Below are 18,473 nucleotides of genomic sequence, written 5' to 3'. Positions count from 1 at the left end.
TCAAATCTGGCCATCTAAGGACGCATCCCATAAATTCGAACATGGCCACTATCTCCTTTCTGACAAGGTGAAGGAAATTACAATTAAACTCATTCACAGGATTTATCCAGCCAAAGACTACCTTAAAAAATTCAAATCTGATATTATTGTGAACTGCATTTTTTGTGACCTTTTTCCAGAATCGGTTACACATTTGTTTTGATTGTAACTATTTGGACTCAAATATTTTAAAAGTTTAATTTTAATTTTCAAGCTCGTTGGGAAAACATTCTCTTTGGTTTTCAGCAGCAAGCTAAAATGTTTCTCAAACCTTTCCTTATCAATCTGTTAACTATCTTGGCTAAATTTAATTTAAAGTTCTAAAAAAAATGTCAGGCTTTAATGTTTATTTACTTGAACTTAAAACATTTTAGTACTATTAAACCCTCTTCTCATCAAAAGGCACAACAAATAATTTCAAGTTGTTCCCATCTAAAAATTCTGGACAATTTATCGATGTAGAAAATATGAGTATTTCTACAATATATGTTTGTACCGTATATGTGGTTATATACATTAAAATGTATATGATTCTCCTAAACAGATATGTTTGCAATTTTGTTTGTCTTTATTCCTGACTGTACTTGTTTATTTTATTATATTATTATACCACCTGGCATATTAATTTGTTTATCTGTATATTTTATATTTTATTGTTTACTTTAAATGAAATAAATAAATAAAAAAAATCCGACCACACCTCGGCGCCGCGTTATGACGTCATCGGTCTGCGATTCTGCCTTAGGAGAAGGTAGTAGCGCATGAATTCGAATCAGCGTAGAATAAACCGTACCTCTTGAAAACCAGCAAAAATAAGGCTGCAGTTATCAAACGCATAACGAGGAGTCTTTAATCCGAACAGGCCTCGGCGCTGCGCAGCTCCTGAATTGGAACTCAGCAGAGCTCTATGGGTATTACAAGCATGGCGACAGCAATACATCCGGAAACGGGCAAGCTGGGGTTGTATCCTTTTATTTAACATGCGGACTTTAATGATCAGGCGCCGGATTGTTTAATGGTTTATCTAACATTGCTATACCGAGTTCTTGCAGGTTTTATCATCGGTTCGTTTGGGGTTTTTATACGTGTATGTATAAAAAAAAAAGCAACAAAAGGTTTGGTCTGTTTCTGAGTGGAAGAGTTGTTTTCACTTTCTAACAGAATAAACTTTTCCTACTTTAAGTCATCTACATTATTTCTATTCGATCAATGATAGAATATTTTTTTCTGCAATGTTGAATTAGCATTTTAATGTCAGGTACATTAAGATTATTATGCCTTGCACTAATGTAAATGAGGTTTATTTTGGCTAGAGAGCAAAACTACAGTTTAGTCGTTTCTCGATGGATTGTTTCTAATTACTATAAAAACTGATGGGACACATCGAAAGGTATTAATATGTGTGCATATATATTAGTGATGGGTTGATGAGGCGTCATGAAACGTTTCGACACATTACCAAACAGTATTGATACTGTGTCCATACTGTGTCCCTGAATACTGACACCTGCTGGACATTAAAAATCCCTACAGGCAACCTAGTTGACAGAGTTAACTGACACTGATTTGATGACCTATTATATACACTAATATGATGCAATTCATTGTATGATGCATTGTATTATTAAAACATATTTGATATTTTAGACACAGTCAATAAATAAAAAGAACCTGCATCATAATGTAATAATCTCTAAGTAAACATGTAGTAAATGAAGATGCTTGTTCACTGGTATTTTTTTTTTACAATTTTTTATTCAAAAAAATAAGTTGTTGCAACGTTTTGAAATTCAGTCTGTTGCGCTTTTTTAATATTAGTTCTCCAGCTGTGGAAAACACCCGCTCACACGGCACAGATGAAGCTGGAGTGCACAAAAATTTTAAGGCCAGGCGGAAGAGGTTTGGATAAACCGTCCTTTGGTTTTTCCAATATACAGGTGCTGGTCATAAAATTAGAATATCATGAAAAAGTAGATTGATTTCAGTAATTCCATTTAAAAAGTGAAACTTGTATATTATATTCATACATTACATACAAACTCATATATTTCAGATGTTTATTTTGTTTAATTTTGATGATTACAAATGACAACAAATGAAAATCTCAAATTCATCATATCAGAAAATTAGAATATTGTGAAAAGGTTCAAAATTGATGGCCCCTGGTGCCACACTCTAATCAGCTAATTAACTCAAACCACCTGCAAAAGCCTTTAAATGGTCTTTCAGTCTAGTTCTATAGGCTACACAATCATGGGGAAGACTGCTGACTTGACAGTTGTCCAAAAGACGACCATCGACACCTTGCACAAGGAGGGCAAGACACAAAAGGTCATCGCTAAAGAGGCTGGCTGTTCACAGAGCTCAGTGTCCAAGCACATTAATAGAGAGGCGAAGGGAAGGAAAAGATGTGGTCGAAAAAAGTGTACAAGCAAGAGAGATAACCGCACCCTGGAGAGGATTGTGAAACAAAACCCCTTCAAAAATGTGGGGGAGATTCACAAAGAGTGGACTGCAGCTGGAGTGAGTGCTTCAAGAACCACCACACACAGACGTATGAAAGACATGGGTTTCTGCTGTCGCATTCCTTGTGTCAAGCCACTCTTGAACCACAGACAGCGTCAGAAGCGTCTTGCCTGGGCTAAAGAGAAACAGGACTGGACTGCTGGTGAGTGGTCCAAAGTCATGTTCTCTGATGAAAGTAAATTTTGCATTTCCTTTGGAAATCAAGGTCCCAGAGTCTGGAGGAAAAGAAGAGAGGCACTTCATCCACGTTGCTTGAAGTCCAGTGTAAAGTTTCCACAGTCAGTGATGGTTTGGGGTGCCATGTCATCTGCTGGTGTTGGTCCATTGTGTTTTCTGAGGTCCAGGGTCAACGCAGCCACATACCAGGAAGTTTTAGAGCACTTCATGCTTCCTGCAGCTGACCAACTTTTTGGAGATGCAGATTTCATTTTCCAACAGGACTTGGCACCTGCACACAGTGCCAAAGCTACCAGTACCTGGTTGAAGGACCATGGTATCCCTGTTCTTAATTGGTCAGCAAACTCTCCTGACCTTAACCCCATAGAAAATCTATGGGGTATTGTGAAGAAGAAGATGCAATACACCAGACCCAACAATTCAGAAGAGCTAAAAGCCACTATTAGAGCAACCTGGGCTATCATAACACCTGAGCAGTGCCACAGACTGATCGACTCCATGCCACGCCGCATTGCTGCAGTAATACAGGCCAAAGGAGGCCCAACTAAATACTGAGTGCTGTACATGCTCATACTTTTCATGTTCATACTTTTCAGTTGGCCAACATTTCTATAAATCCTTTGTTTTTATTGGTCTTCAGTAATATTCTAATTTTCTGATATGATGAATTTGAGATTTTCATTTGTTGTCATTTGTAATCATCAAAATTAAACAAAATAAACATCTGAAATATATGAGTTTGTATGTAATGTATGAATATAATATACAAGTTTCACTTTTTAAATGGAATTACTGAAATCAATCTACTTTTTCATGATATTCTAATTTTATGACCAGCACCTGTACAAGAGGATCCTGGGACCTCGCAATATTGCCCTCTGCCATGTATCTCTGCACCTCAAGGATGGCATCAGCTGGGGCACTTTTGGTCTGCCTCCCCACTTCAAAATGTTCCCAAAGGTCTTCTTAAAAAAAAAATAAATAAATAAAAAAAAAGTATTTTAGTAGGCCTACATGATTTACAAACAACAAAGAAATGATGCTCAATATCGTGCCTGAAGTGGGGGCAGACAGCTGTTGTGAAGATGTTCCCGGCTGGGGCTCATTTGAGCTTCCAACTATTGAGGCACATTCTGTCCGCAGTCTGCTGTACTTCCATTTTCACTCGTTCCCGTTCCTCCTCGTACTTTTTGGCCAACAGATGTTTGATGGTCTGAAAACCACACCAAGTCAAACCAGAAGAAAATCAATATATTTAAAATAAAGTTGATGAATAAACTACCACTTTAGATAATTTCCACACAAACCTTTCTGGATGGCAAAACATATGAGGGCTCAAGGAGCTGAACCAGCTCCCTGAACCCTTCATTCTCCACAACAGCGAGGGGCTGGCAGTCCTTTACAATGAAATTAAGCACAGCCTCATCAAGCATCTGCTTCCTGGAAGCTTGATGGTTAAAAATGAGAAAGTGTAAATTATTCAGAATTATCAATAAAACAAAGTCAGTAAGTTGTAAAATACCTGTATACCTGAGTTCATCATGGGTGTATCATGGATTTCACTCTCATGCTTGGCCCTATAATGCCTCAGCATTGAGGAGGTGCTGTTATTTAAATATGCAAGCTCTGTTGAGCAATTGCGACATTTAACCTGTAGAAAATAACACGAACAGTAAACTAAAGGTCACTTTGAAATTAATTTCTACTCAGAAAATCAAGTGGAAACTCTGAGAGGAACAGGGTGAAACAAGGAAATTAAAACAAATACCTTATTTTCCGAAATGACATCAAAGTGGTCCCACACGGCAGAAACCTTTCTTTTTGCTTGAGGAAGCTCCATAATTTTTTATGAATTTTATATTCGCAAAACACGCAAGATTGTTCTAGCAGATGCGCATCCTTATAAAGGCTTGTCAATCAGTTCGAAACATCGGTCACGTGACCGATACAGGAACTGTTTCGGTCACGTGACTTTTCCGTAGCGATACACACGTCGACACAGGTTTCGCTCTATGAGACCGACACATGCGCCGACGCATCGGTGTTGCCCGACCCATCACTAATATATATATTCGTGTGTGTGTGTCTGTGCAACAGCAACAAGAGGCAGAGCCGCTGGAGGTCATTTTGAACAGGGGTTACTGTGACTTTTTTTATTTTTTATTTATTTATACACAAAAGACCTATGAGTCTATAGGCCTATTTAAGATGCAATAAAAAATAAATAAGTGAATAGATTGAGATTCACTACTTTATTGTGATATATACTTCAGTGCACCCAAACAGGATGATTAACACTCAGACATCATCAGTTCTCAGGTAAATATATGCGCTATTAGATAAATTTCACAATAAAACTATAACAAAGTAGATTTGGTCATCTGGCATGAACCTGAGTCTCTGTGTTTATGTCACATGTGACCTGATTAGCTCCAAAATCCTTTTACACAAACCACAAGGAAATAATTCGATTATAATACTATTTAAACGTTATTGAACAGTTCTCAACAGCAATTACACAAAGAGCACAGGATCCTGAATGTGGGGAAGATGAATGAGCTCATCTTGGACTTCAAGAAGAACCACGCTCCACTGCTCATCAACAGCTTGGCTCTAGAGGTGGTCAGCAGCACCGAATTCCTGGGGGTGCACATCACAGACACCCTCACCTGGACTGTAAACACCACCTCACTGGTTAAAAGGGCACAGAAGCGCTTGGACTTCCTGAGGAGGATGAGGAGAGCCCGCCTGCCCCCACCCATCCTCACCACCTTCTACAGAAGCACAAAAACATTCACGTGCGGCTGCTGTTCCTGGACTTCAGTTCAGCTTTCAACATCATCATCCCACAGCATCTGATGGGCAAACTGGAACAGTTGGGCTTCAATACACCCCTCTGCTATTGGCTGCTAGACTTCCTCACCAACTGACCTCAGTCAGTCCGGGTCGGACAGAACACCTCTGATGTCATCAGTCTAAGCACAGGCTACCCTCAGTTCTGCGTCCTGAGTCCCCTGCTGTTCACCCTGATGACACATGACTGCGTCCCCAGGTTCACCACCGATCACATGGTGAAGTTTGCAGACAACACCACGGTGGTGGGCCTCATCAGAGACGACAACGACCAGGACTACAGAGAGGAGGTGGACTGGTGCAGAGATAAAACCCTGATCCTGAACGTGGAGAAGACCAAGGAGATCCTCTTGGACTTTAGGAGGAACCATCCTAACCACTATCCACAGGTCACAAACAGCTCAACTGTAGATTTTAATTGGAGGTGTTAGTTAAATATTTTTAAACAATCGATTAATGTCATTAATTGTTTGGGAGAGGAATGTATATATTTGTGTATACCCGTTTGTGTAAATGTGTTTCTTTATATAGTAATAAAAGCATTATAAAAATGTATGAGCGGCTGTGCAACAAACATACGTTCTATAAGAATATTCTATTACTCTTAACCCTGCTAAGAATATTTAAATGCACTGAAGCATTTGTTGGTTTAAAGCAAAAAAAACAAAACAAAACCATTAATATTAAAGTTAATTAAAATTGATTCCTTGCCTGCTCAAAGCATTTTACTAATCGGAGCTGTCGACAACCCGAAGATAACGCCACCAAATCACGTCTTTGGCCGTAGGTGAAAGCGGTCAATGTGGGGTCTACTCTCATATGTATGTCTATATATCCATCCAACACATGGGTCAGGGCTTCCTGTTTTATATTCCAAAGATGAAAACCCTTTGTTCAGTCATGTCCTCTTGCAGCTGCATATTTGAATCAGACGTGGGCAGATTGCAGCAGGATATTACTGAATGACTAGAATACAAACTCATATAATCCCATTTTTAAAGTCTGACTATTAAGAAACACAGATTAGTTTCTCCTAATTATTTAATTTTCTAATGTGGGGTTTAATTATTTCTAATCTTTATTAATGTTGGGGTTTTTGTTGTTTTTTTAAAGGGTAAATAAATCATCAAAATGGAAAAATGCTATTAAAAGTAGCTTAATTGTCTGGCATCTTTGAGTTTGCACATGTCACCCAGTCTTCCTTGACCCCTCGAAAAGCTTGCTGGATGTCCCCTTTCCATCAGCCCGGGAGGCCACCATTGCCCTCCGGTCACTCTCCCCTGACCGAGAGCCAAGGAGAGGTGGCATCAACAAGCACCTGAGTGTGTCTGAAAGCACGCTGTCTGTGTGAGAGCTTTAGGCCTTTTTTTCCTTGTTTCCCTAAGTCATACAGTCCCTAGCAGCCGATTCTGTGAGCTGTTGTTTGTTGTTTTTCAGAAGATGGAGTGCAGATGAAGCTCGAATCCTCAGAGTTTCTGTCAACTCATTTCTGGACCATCTGTCGCTCATTGTGGAGACCATGGACCTCTTCGCCCCTCCTGTCGATCTCTAGTTCAGCACACATGACTAATAACTCAGGGTTACTTTTTGTTTTGCCTCCTTGAAAATTAGTAGAAGCAGCATATGTGACTAAAGTTTGAATCCTGGAAATTTTACCAGCAGATCAAGTCTTTGCAATCTGACTTTCAATTCTTTATTTAGAATGCTGTTTCAAATATTTTTCCACTTTAAATGTTTTTATTTTTTCCTTCCCTTTTCACTTAAATTTTATTTTTCACCTGGAAAATTTAGTTGTAAAGTTAAAGCTTTGTATTTGATGTATTTCATTAATGTTGGTAGACATTTTTGTGAAGTTATTTCACAATTTTGTCAGCTTCTAAATTAAAAGGAATAGGACGCCTAGAGTGTTGTGGTTTAACTAACAGTGAGGAAAATAAGTATTTGAATACCCTGTTATTCTGCAAGTTGGGAGTAGTATCGCACATCAACATCACCGCCATATTGTATATTGCAGAAAGTTGTTGCCAAACCTGTGCGAGACCATTGTTATTAAAGGTTTTTAGCTTGCATACTGTACAAAATGATGTTTTTATATATATATATGTGCATATATAGATTTAGTAGTATTATAAATAAAAAAGTGTGTGATTATACAAAACTATATTGATAAAACTATAAGATTATCGATGTATCTATATATATATCTATATGTATATATGTATGTATATATAGAAAACAACTTAATCTAAATATCTACATATTTATATGTATATATATTAAACTGTTACTTATTCTGTTATTTTTATACTTTTTAAGGTCCACATTTGTGTGACCAATATAAAAATCTCAACATGTGGTCTTCATTAACCATGCCAAATATGAACCTTTTAAGATCTGGTCTAGACAAAGATTACAGACTTTTTTGGGGGACTATTTAAGAGACATAATTATATCAGGGGGGGAAAAGTCCTAGGAAAATAAAGTACAAAAAAAAAAGACAAATGTGGTAATATGAGGAAAAACGTGATATTGTGAGAATTAAGTGGGAACATTTACATAATATTCACAGTTTTCAGAATTGTTTCAGTCTCGGAGTAATAGGGCCAGGCCAGATTCTTTTCATTATTTTTATTCTTTACGAGAATAAAATCAAGAGAAACAAGAAGACATATGAAAATAAACTGGTAATATTACAAAAATATTAAGAATACAAAGTATATTCTGAGATCAAGGTTCCTCTGATACTGTTTATGTATCTGAGTCTTACAGCAGATTTGTGACGCTCCTACTCATTCGTAGCTGGATGACACGCTGCAGTCTGCTCTTGTCCTTAGGGTGGCACTAGCGTGTTAGATGGTGATGGAGGAGGTGAGGATGGCCTCAATGATGGAGTAGAAGTCCGCCATCATTGTACTTGGAAGGTTGAATTTTTTTCATCTGCCGCAGGAAATACATCTGCTGGGCTTTCTTTGTGAAGTAGGTAATGTTCCGCTCCCACTTTAGGTCCTGTGAGATGATGGTTCCCAGGAAGCGGAAAGACTCCACAGTGTCAAGAGACAGAGGTTGATGAGGATAGCTGGATGGGATGGCTAAGTTCTTCCTGAAGTCCACAACCATCTCCACTCTTTTTAGAGCGTTGAGCTCCAAATTGTTCTCCCTGCACCCGGTCGCCAGATGGAGATGAGCGTGATGAGAGAGGTGTCGTCCGCAAATGTGTGACGCACCGCTGGCTCTGATGTTTATTTTTTGTTTTAATTGGGAAAACTTTTATTTAATTTGAGTTTATCTGATTTTGTTAATCAATATTCCCCGAGCCACTGTTTTATTAAACAGCTGCGTTACATTTGACCAGAGGTAGGCAGTCAGGGCCTTTACTGCAGGCCTGAAATCAATCAGGAACAGTAACATACATTCACAAAATAAACTTTAATTGTCATTTATCCAACTGTACTGTTATTCCAAATAAATCGTAGCGTTTTTTTTCTTTTGGCTGCACCACTTCCATTGTGTTTATGTAGTTGCTACATTTTTTGAAACAATTATTGCGTTACGATGTCAATCAAATCCTCCCAGGGCCTTCAGAATGAATAGCCCCTGACTGCAGACCATAGATCGGGGCATGGCTCTAAATCGAGGCCTGTGCTACTGACCTCTTAATTAGACAGTTGACCCTTAAGTCTTACAAACTGGTCTGTTTTGTCAGGTAGTCTTTAATCCTAGTGAATGTATGATGCCTGAGTCTTGAAGTTTCTGACAAAGTCAGACTGAATTGTATTAAATGCACTGGAGAAATCAAAGAAAATGATCCTCACAGAGTTATGTAGTTCAGGAGCGAGGATGGAGAGGGAGACAAAGAATGGAAGAAGAATGATGAACAGGAAAGGCAACAGGTTGATTTAATACTAGTTCGACCGGGGTGCCAAATGAGCTAGGGCCACCCATGGCTCGAAGTCATCTTGCTACATTAAGCTCGCTTTGTTTCACAGGCCCCTGCTGGAAGATGCAAAAAATTAAATAAAGGTCATCCAAAACCAGTGGCGCCTCCAGAAATGTTTCATGGGGAGGCAGATGGGGTCACTAAAAATCTTGGGGTGGCAAACTGAAACTAAAAGCATTAATTTCAGGGTTTTAATCTACTATTGTGGTAAACCTGTCTGTAGAAATCATAAAGAGTTAAACATCTACTCATATCTTGGTTTATGTGTGAATATTTTTTATGTTAAGTCTCTGGCTCTGCATAATTGGATGAAATGCTGAACTGATGCTACTAGAGTTTACACTGACCAGTGTGGTGGCGAGGTCATTGCACCCCCTGGTGGCACCACTATCCAAAACACAAAACTGTGCAGTCATGTCTTTGAAGTTTGGTTACAGTACTTAGAGCTCCAGTACCAGTAGAGGGACTGACCAACTGATCTGCTTGCACCTTGATCTTGTTGTTACACCACTTTCTGAAACCATCATATTCTTTGACTCCTCATGAGCTAACATGGTGTCCCTCAAGTATACAGCATCGATATCCATCTAAGCCTCATCCCAATTAGGACGTATAATTATTTTACACTTACGAAGGTCATCTGTCAGTTTTGATTGTATTACTATATTTCTTCACATTGGCAAACTGTATTGATATGATTTTGATATTGTGTCACTGAATACTGAAATCTGCAGGACGTTTAAAGTCACTACAGGCAGCCTCTGACAGACTAAACTGACACTGATTTGATGATCTATATTAAAATCATCATTAAAACCATTGTTTGCTTTGATGTATTATCTCATATTTCCGTTTAAATTAAATATATGTTTGATATTTTCAGATAGATTTTTAGACAATCCATAATTTGAACAGATAATGGAAATTTCAGTGAGCATGTGAGACTAGGATTTATTTATTTAAGATGACTACACAAATAACTGCAAACTAAGAGTCCATTTGAATTCAGATAAGTTGAGGAATAACTGAGAGGAACAGGAAGAACATTAAATCCAATATGAGATCAGAATAGTCCTGCTCGGCTTTTTTGCAGATTCGTTGTGTTGACAGATGGACTTATAAAAACAGTTTAGTGTGTCAGGCAGTGCAAAACAGCTTCTGTATCGGAACTTCTTGAAACGATATGTGCACCAACACAGGGTTTTGCTGTTAGAGCTTGAGAAATGCACCGACCCATCATGAATATGTACTGTGTTGTCTCTGTGATGACTTAGGCCCCGTCCACACGAAGTCAAAACGAACACGAAACACTGATATTTTCCAGATTGTTTGTCGTAAAGACGGAGACGTAAAATAAATGTGATCGACCACACGAATGCATGAAAACGCTGCTAAATGTATGCCAGGCCTGTAAGAGGCGCTGTGGTGCCAAAGCAAAAATAGGCGAAAACAGGCAACGAAATGTTGGGCATGCTCAGTAATATTTATACATGGTTGCCCTGCGGGTCCATTTTCGTGGTTCAGTCAAATTGAGGTGCTGAACTATGTGGTCTATATTGCTCTGTCTGCCGGCTTCGTATGGATGAGAGGCTGGTTTGGTGAAAAATTTGTGCGTTTAGGCCAGGGTTTGACTTCGTGTGGACGGGGCATCAATTTTCTTTATTTAGACACAAAGGCTAGAGTGAGAAGATTTAAGTTCATTTTATTTTTGGTTCTTGAAGCAAACACTAATGAATTCATAATAAAGGCGACCAGACATACGAAACAGCTTTATCAATGCATGTTGTACATATATTAAAAATAAACACATCCAGCATAAAGCGCAAACTTTTATGTAGGTTTGGGTTTGTTTTCTAACACTTAAAGCCCATTTTGTTTCGGCATCACACTCAGATAGCATGGAGACATTCTTCTTAGGAGCTTTTCTTCTCCTCAAAGATGAGGTTTGCTGTGGCTTTCTTTGCTGTGGAGAAATTATAAATAATGTTCATTATTGCTGGTGAAGATTCTCAGTCATCCAGGTCATAGTCATCCCAAAAAAGTTATAAAAAGAAGTAAAAAATAAGGCAATCCACTGACTTTGTTTCCAAGTCTGAAGACCTTTCACTTCCCACCCAGGAAGCTTTTTCAATTCAAAATGTCAGAAACAGAGTTGAGTTCCAGGCTTTATAGAGTGGACCAAAACAAAGCCTTGTTTTGGCTCAGAAACATGCAAATTTAACCTGACGAGCGGATCCACCCCTTAGGGAATGGTTTGTGTTCTTTGGTCCAATCTATAAAGCCTGGAATTCAATGCTATTTCTGACCTTTTTAATTGAAAAGGCTTCCTGGATGGGAAGCGAAACGTCTTGAAACTTGGAAACAAAGTCCAGTGGATTGTTTTTTTTACTCTTTTGGAATGTTCATTATTCAATAGCTTGCAGTTCTTGTCAGTACAATCAATGCAATGTTCAAATGAAAATCAGTCTCCATAGGCGTGTAATTCAAACAGTAATCGAACGGTTTAATTTCTTAACCCACGAAGCCCAAATAAATGCCTGACTGAAAACCACATTCAAAGAAAAGGTTTGGTTTTTAAACGGGAAATAAAATGGAGATGCAGTTTATCTTAAGTGAGGAGAAAGCTCCTATTCGATCCTATTCTATCAGAAGCTTAGAACCAGCCAGCATGCCCTACAGGATTATTACAGATTATCATGTTTTGATCAGAGGACAAATTCTACACATTTCAAACCCTAAATTAAATCATGCTGTCTTAAAACAGACTTTTTAAAGGTCAGAAAATAAAATTTTCGTTTTATTTTTTAAGTAAGAATATATTAAAAGGTATAGTGGAGGATTTTCTTTTTCCGGACGGATCTTCTAAATAAGTGGTCCTCCTAATTGTCAATCAATCTGGTGATATGTTTGCATAAGGCCATCCTACCTGCTGGTCCCCAGTTAGCTATCATTTTGGGCGCATTCATTTTTCTTTTGATAAAATGCCATCAAAACACTTTTGCTACGTTCACACCGGACGCAGCAGAAGCAGTGAGTTTACGTGCAAAGTCAATGGTTGATGGGCGTCAAGGCGCAATAGAAGGTCCCGCAGCGCGTTTTGAGCAGCAGGCCCAGCGTGTCTGAGCAGCTGAAGCAGCGCGTCGGGAGCGTTTAAGCATCTGACGCGTGCATGCTGCTCGAGATGGAAAAATTGAACTTTTGCTGCTCGACAACGAAACCTGCCGACAACGCGTGTTCGCTTTATTATCCTGGTGCCTGCAGTTTGGATTATGTACATAAAAACCATCTTCCAGCCACCGCGGTGAACCACAAGGTGGTGACCCGGCCAAAGGCTGCTGTTGAATGGGATTCCTGCTGTCAGCGCACCGCTGGTATGTGGGGGTCTGAGCGGCTCCGACAGAAATAATATTGGAGGGCAGGATGGTAATCTGGATGAACTGATTAAGTTTTCAGGTGGATTTTCCCACTTAAAAACATAATAAAACTACTTTATTCCCGCTGCTCACAGCAATATAGCTGCAAGGCAAAGAAAGGATAGAGTAGCTCCGCCCAAAGTGCGTCAGACCCACTTTTGCACCGCGCAGCCAGAGCAGCAAAGCTGCTTCAGCCGTGCGTCAGAACTAAACTGGTACAAGCAGCAAAAAGGAAGCAGCAGACGCAATTTTGCTGCTCCTGCTGCGTCCGGTGTGAATGTAGCATTAGAATATAAAGTGTGTCTCACCCCCCCTTCAGTGTCCACCATATTGGATCAGTCCATTTGCTGCACATGTTCAGAAAGGCCCAAACAGACAACAGAACCACTTAAAAACAATGCAAAGAGCAGTGTTGCCAACTTAGCGCTTTAGTCGCTATATTTAGTGACTTTTCAGACCCCTCTAGTACTTGATTTCAGAAAAGCTCCTAGCGCCAAATCTAGCGCCTTTTTTCTGCTACTGGAGACTTTGGAGACAACATCTAAAAGCAGCGAACTCTGCTCTCCAGAGCAAGTAGATTGGTAACCCCGCCTCCTGCTCTCCTCTATCTCGTCTGCTGTCATGATTCATGCAGCTATTATTTCATCCAAATGAAAAATGGAGAACAGATAAGCAGATCATGGCTTGTCTACAGTGAAAAGAAGGACTGGGTTATTTACTTTGGCCTTTTTGGAAACACAGGAAGGAGCAATCAGCTAAGTGAGCTTAGTGCTTGGAAAAAATCTTTCATTCCTTTAGAGACAGTGTCTCTATCTGTATAAGGGGTCTGTTTAATGTGTTGTCTTCTCAATTAAGAGGGCCCCATGCCTGTTTTTGCCTAGGGCCCCAAATTTCCTAAATCCGCCCGATTGGAACTATGAGTATTTTTGGTTGAATAAAGCTCAGTTTGAGCTGAGTCATGCTGACAATGAAATGCCAAGAGACTGTTGTTCACTGATTGTTACAGCCTACCCATCAAGAGGAACTATAACAACACCAAAGAGTAACAAGACAGCAACTATTTTTATGGCAAAAGAAGAATTAATATCCATACCCTCATCTCTAAATTTGTCGGCTGCCTCTGATGCTTTGTCCTTGATGTTTTTCACTGCATCGTCAATCTTGGCCTCGTTCTTGAGGAACAGCGGTCGAATGATCCGTTGGTAGATCATGATTGATCCATTAGAAGGAGTAGGAGCCATGCACCACACAAGGAAGGAACACTGAAAACAAAGATGATCGGATAATGAACAGCTAGATTTATGTGTTAACAATGAGTTAAAAAAGGAAATTATGCAAGTCATTGAATCACCTTTCCAATGTAGTAGAAAGGGAACCAGGAGAGGAAGATATCAGCAAAAAACTCTGCCACACTGAAGAGTCCATAGACCACCCAGTAGGTCAGCCACTTCGTATCATCATCTTTTGTTGCACTTTCGATCGCCTTAATTCTGGCAGAAGATATAAACACCATCTGTTCTTACATCTTGATTCTGTTCAACATACCTTTTAAAAGTTGCAGTATTACAACAACAAACACTAATCAGTTTACCATGTTAAGGCTGTTTCAGGTTATTATTTTATTCCATGAACTAACTGAATGCTATGGAGTATAAAAAGTGCCAAAATTAAATAATTAAAACAGCATTAAATAAATAATTAAATGTGTCAATAATTAATTAAATGTGGAATTAAATAAATAAATGTGTCATTCATTAATTAAAACCACGTCACTGATATAAAGTGCCACAATTAAATAAATAAATACAGAGATAAACAATTAATTAAATGTGTAATTAATTAAATAAATAAGGAATTAAATATATAAATGTGTCATTAATTTTATAATATATGTCGTCATTTTATTAAAAGAAATATATATAATTATTTCAGTGTGCATTTAATTATTTCATGGTCCTGTGTCGCAGTGCATCGAAACCATTAAAAGAATCTGTCAAACTCACCCATCAAAGTTAGGGGGCGGTTATCTAACACCTGATTGGTCACCCTGCACATTAAGGCGAAGCAAATAGATTACAGAGACTCGATTCGCGTTAACCCCCGCCCCCTAACTTTGATGGGTGAGTTTGACAGATTCTTTTAATGGTTTCGATGCACTGCGACACAGGACCATGAAATAATTAAACGCACACTGAAATAATTATTTATATTTTTTAATAAAATGAGGACGTATTTTATTTTATTTTATTTTATTATTTAACGAATTACACATTTAATTGTTTATCGCTGTATTTATTTATTTAATTGTGGCACTTTATATCAGTGACGTGGTTTTAATTAATGAATGACACATTTATTTATTTAATTCCACATTTAATTAATTATTGACACATTTAATTATTTATTTAATGCTGTATTTATTTATTTAATTTTGGCACTTTTTATCCTCCATAGAATTCAACCCACCAACATTCCGCTCCTGACCTTTTTATGAAAACACTGCTGTTTTAGGCTTTGTTAGAACGTTTACATGCACAGCATTTTTAACCATAACGCTACGTTCAGATCGCAAGCAGCAGAAGCAGCTAGTTCACATGATTAATAACTGCCATTGTGTTTTTATCTTTTGTATGGTGACCTTGAGTGTCCAGAAAGGCGCCTTTAAAATATAATGTATTATTATTATAACTCACAATTTTTTCTATTAGCTGAGTGGTCTCATTCAAATTGATATTTCTAGTCAATACATAATATTTATTACTCTGCTTTAACGCTGTCCACACTGCATCAGGCTGTGCATAATTTTCAAGAAATTTGCCCAAGTTTGTGAGCACCATTGTGTCTATAAATGCTAATCCGTTGATTTGTTCAGCCTCCACTCATTATATTGTCTTTTGCAAGATCTAACATTTTAACTTGCATCATGGCTGACTAAACATCAGTGAAGCCTTAAAGGCAAAGCTAGGCATTTACTGAGCAAATTCCACTGGATCGTTGATGTTGTATTACCGGTTGGACCTGTGCCTTTCCTACTCTGCAACTTGCAGAGATTAAAGCAAATTTGACTAAACTTAATCAGAACATTAAATCCAAACATTAACAAGTCACTACAGGTCCATATTTAACCGGACATTTTAGACAGAGATCAATGAAAACATGTTAACTTGAACAAATTCATTACATTTTTTTTTTTTTTTTATAGATTCCAGTTGTTTATTTGTTTTTTTTATACATCTTAATTTATTAGACGAATTCTACACCTACGCAGCATACATGCTAAAATATTTTTTAAAGGATTAATTTTTTTGGATTATATGCTGGTGAAGATTCACAGCCATACAGGTCATAGTGATTCCAAAAAAGTTAAAATACAATCCATCTTAGACAACAATGAAACGGATGAATGGGTCCACCCCTTTGGAATGGGGGTCGCTTGGCTTCTTTTGTTAGCCTGCAATACCACGTTTGGATTATAAAAAAAAAGATCAAGAAGTTTAAACAAGACCTGAGCCCACCTATTACTTTAGTTACATTAAATCGAATCCATATGGTGTTAAAATTATGCATACAGGCTCATTCATAGTCAAATGCAGACTTTCTCATACCATCTGACCAAACATTTTTAGGTACAGTCCAATAACTTTCTAACAGGTTTTACATCTAAGCTTGGAGGATAATTCTAGTAGCTTTAAAGTTAGAAAGCTTTATTCAATTCAAAAATCACAAAACAGGAAATTTTTAAACTGATATGTTTTTTTTCCCCCCTTTTGTTTTTTGAGATCGTTGTTGCTTGACCGTTTGAGATGAGAGAATAAGTTCACTGGCTGAAGACAGGTCCAATTTTAGATTTTTGTTTGGAGCATTTTCTGTTTGTAAACTGTGACAGAACATCTCCAATAACCAGTAAGCCCTACAACCTTTGAATGGGTTAAAGTCGTAGGGAATCGGCTGTTCCAATCGTTGCATTTCAGAATTCTCCCTAGATGTGCCCGACTTTACACGAGGGAATAAAGTGAATGTGATTAGTCATTTGTCAAGGGGCCGGGATTGTTGTGGCGGAAGGTTCACAAGCATGTTTGATTGCAGCTGATGTCTCGGAAGCATCTTGCTAACCAGTTAGCAACTCAATGCTAGTACGTTCCCAATGGGAAATTCCATTGGGAACGTAGCAAGTAGCACTAAACGACACTGTCAAGGAACGCTATGGACAGCGGAAACATGCAAGAGGAGCAGAGTTTAGTGTAGGAGGTCGTGGATGAGTCTCTTTCGCCATCCATTTTTTATTTAGAGGAGGAAAGCGGGGACAAAGATGTTGTGGAAGAGGACGCCAGGGCGGCAGAAGCTTGGTTTGGTGTAGAAGGCTTCCAGCCGTACATGTTTGAGCCCTTGCCTCGCAACGCTGCCAGTTCTGTTAGCTCTACGCCTGCTGAAGACACAGACGTCTATCCCCGTGAACACTGGGACGGAACTCAATGGGAAAGGAAATTATTCTTATGTCAACCATTGCATATATTAGCTGCGACATATGAATCAAGATCTATGACCGAAAAAATTGATTGACAGATGACCGTTGATATATGATTGGCCGAATTTAGGTGTTCAGGTTGACGTATAACTAACTGGCCTGCATAAGATAATGGAAAAAACACAGATTTTAAAGACAGGATTTTCTTAAAAATAAAAAATGTTCTTAATTTGGGACAATATGGTCTTATAAAGAGTACATTTATATACATCTTTATGCCAGAATTATTTGATATTAAAATTGACTTCCCTACGACTTAAAATAGAATGAAAAAATAGATGATAAAAAAAAACATTTTGTTAGCATGAACTTAACCTTAAAATAACGGACTATAATAAGAGTCTGCATTACAAATGCTTTAGAAATAATATGATGACGTATCTCTGCCTATATTTATTTCTGGTTACGTGAGTTTACACAGGGAGGGGCTGCAGGCCAGAACAGTAGTTAGAAAATCAAACCCTTACGATATGTAGGCTGGATACAGGAAGCCGATGAGGTTACACAGCAGAGAGGCACCGTAACCGATGACCAGGTAAACTGCGATCACAGCTATGACTCCTGGGCGGAAGAAGACAAAAGAAAGCACACGTCACACCGCGTTGCCATGGATGTAACGTTTTTTTTTTTTTTTTTCACAAAACACTGCGGATTTTGACCACAATCGTTACTGTTCTTATACTTTAAATGAACGAAAGAATTTCTAAATAGAAGGAAATCCATTAAAACAGCTTCGCAATCTGCGATGACTTTTCATTACCGTTATGACTTTTTTTTTTTTTCCTGCGTAGCTACTCACCGGCAGCGATGTACGTCCGGTTTACTCCAGTTCTGGCTTCAATTTTTTGTAGAATATCAGTCATAAGGTTCTTCTCATGAAGGAATTTGTCAAATCTCTCCTTGAGACCCTGAGCCATGGCTGCGCTTCCTTCTTCAGCGATGAGGATGAATTAGGAAATGATGGTTGAGTGTGGCGCCACACCCCTGTAACCCGACACAGCCC

General features: G+C 38.5%; 2 protein-coding genes across 2 annotated transcripts; one reads left to right on the top strand and one right to left on the bottom strand.

Moving 5' to 3' along the window:
• The first annotated feature begins 750 nt into the window (after positions 1-750).
• On the top strand, positions 751-7,499 carry LOC119797758 (EKC/KEOPS complex subunit Lage3). Its single transcript, XM_038306966.1, has 3 exons — positions 751-1,002; positions 6,814-6,942; positions 7,033-7,499. Exons 1-3 carry the CDS (start codon positions 947-949, stop codon positions 7,145-7,147), a joined length of 300 nt encoding a protein of 99 aa, XP_038162894.1. The 5' UTR covers positions 751-946; the 3' UTR covers positions 7,148-7,499.
• A 3,718-nt stretch (positions 7,500-11,217) lies between these two features.
• reep5 (receptor accessory protein 5) lies at positions 11,218-18,473 on the bottom strand. The gene is made up of 5 exons (XM_038306939.1): positions 18,270-18,473; positions 17,938-18,031; positions 14,297-14,435; positions 14,039-14,207; positions 11,218-11,495 (listed from the first exon to the last, which is right to left on the bottom strand). The coding sequence occupies exons 1-5, from the start codon at positions 18,385-18,387 to the stop codon at positions 11,446-11,448; spliced, it is 570 nt and encodes a 189-aa protein (XP_038162867.1). The 5' UTR covers positions 18,388-18,473; the 3' UTR covers positions 11,218-11,445.

This window comes from Cyprinodon tularosa, unplaced genomic scaffold (assembly GCF_016077235.1).
Source record: "Cyprinodon tularosa strain WSP-4 unplaced genomic scaffold, ASM1607723v1 ctg598, whole genome shotgun sequence".
NCBI lineage: Eukaryota > Metazoa > Chordata > Actinopteri > Cyprinodontiformes > Cyprinodontidae > Cyprinodon > Cyprinodon tularosa.
This window is presented reverse-complemented; position numbering and strand designations above follow the sequence as displayed.